General features: G+C 43.7%; 1 protein-coding gene across 1 annotated transcript in view; it reads right to left on the bottom strand.

Moving 5' to 3' along the window:
* The window catches only part of PHALS_01740 (Tetratricopeptide-like helical), a gene marked incomplete at both ends in the record, with an annotated part of 629 nt that extends 64 nt beyond the window's left edge, over window positions 1–565 (bottom strand). The window contains 4 exons of the mRNA XM_024716192.1: window positions 1–117; window positions 192–375; window positions 441–510; window positions 560–565. The exon at window positions 1–117 is cut by the window's left edge and continues 64 nt beyond it. Of these exons, the coding sequence (XP_024581815.1) occupies window positions 1–117; window positions 192–375; window positions 441–510; window positions 560–565 (377 nt within the window). The remainder of the gene's footprint in view (window positions 118–191; window positions 376–440; window positions 511–559) is intronic.
* Between the last annotated feature and the right edge of the window lie 28 nt (window positions 566–593).

The raw sequence follows: 593 nt of genomic DNA, 5'->3' as shown, positions 1-593 counted from the left end.
GCTTGAAGATCTGCAGCATCGTTGTCTGTTGCCTTTGAGAGCTCTCGCTGCCCTCGGTTCTGATCGTACACACTGATTGCATCCTCAAAATATTTTTCGGCTGTCGTAGCGTATCCCCTGCACGTAAATGGCAAACAATACTCATAAGCTGATCCTGCGGCAAAAAGATTACATTCTGAGCTGCTACGCACATATTCTCATACGATTGTGCGATTCGATCAAGTGTAACCACTCGATTTCGATCTCTCTTGGCAACATTTGGCTCACGCGAGTTGTGTTCAAGCGCATAAAGATAGTACCTTAATGCAAGCATACTACTTTTTAGCGACTCAAATTGTGCCGCAATTGAAAACGCCAACTCGAACAAGTGTCGATCTGTAGGTGAATATGATCATCAAAAAATCTGCACGTATTTAAATAGTGCTGCAGATACAACGTACCGTGTGGATTGGTGTCTTGAACGAGTTTGTACGCACGCCGACTACATATAAGGGCCTGCTCTAACTTTTTCTACAAAATTTCAAGTTTAACGGATCTTCGAGACCGCCAAGAATTGGACTAGCATCAGGTATCCTATTCGTTACCTCCTTAGC

This window comes from Plasmopara halstedii, assembly GCF_900000015.1.
Source record: "Plasmopara halstedii genome assembly, contig: Scaffold_1583, whole genome shotgun sequence".
Taxonomy (NCBI): domain Eukaryota; phylum Oomycota; class Peronosporomycetes; order Peronosporales; family Peronosporaceae; genus Plasmopara; species Plasmopara halstedii.
This window is presented reverse-complemented; position numbering and strand designations above follow the sequence as displayed.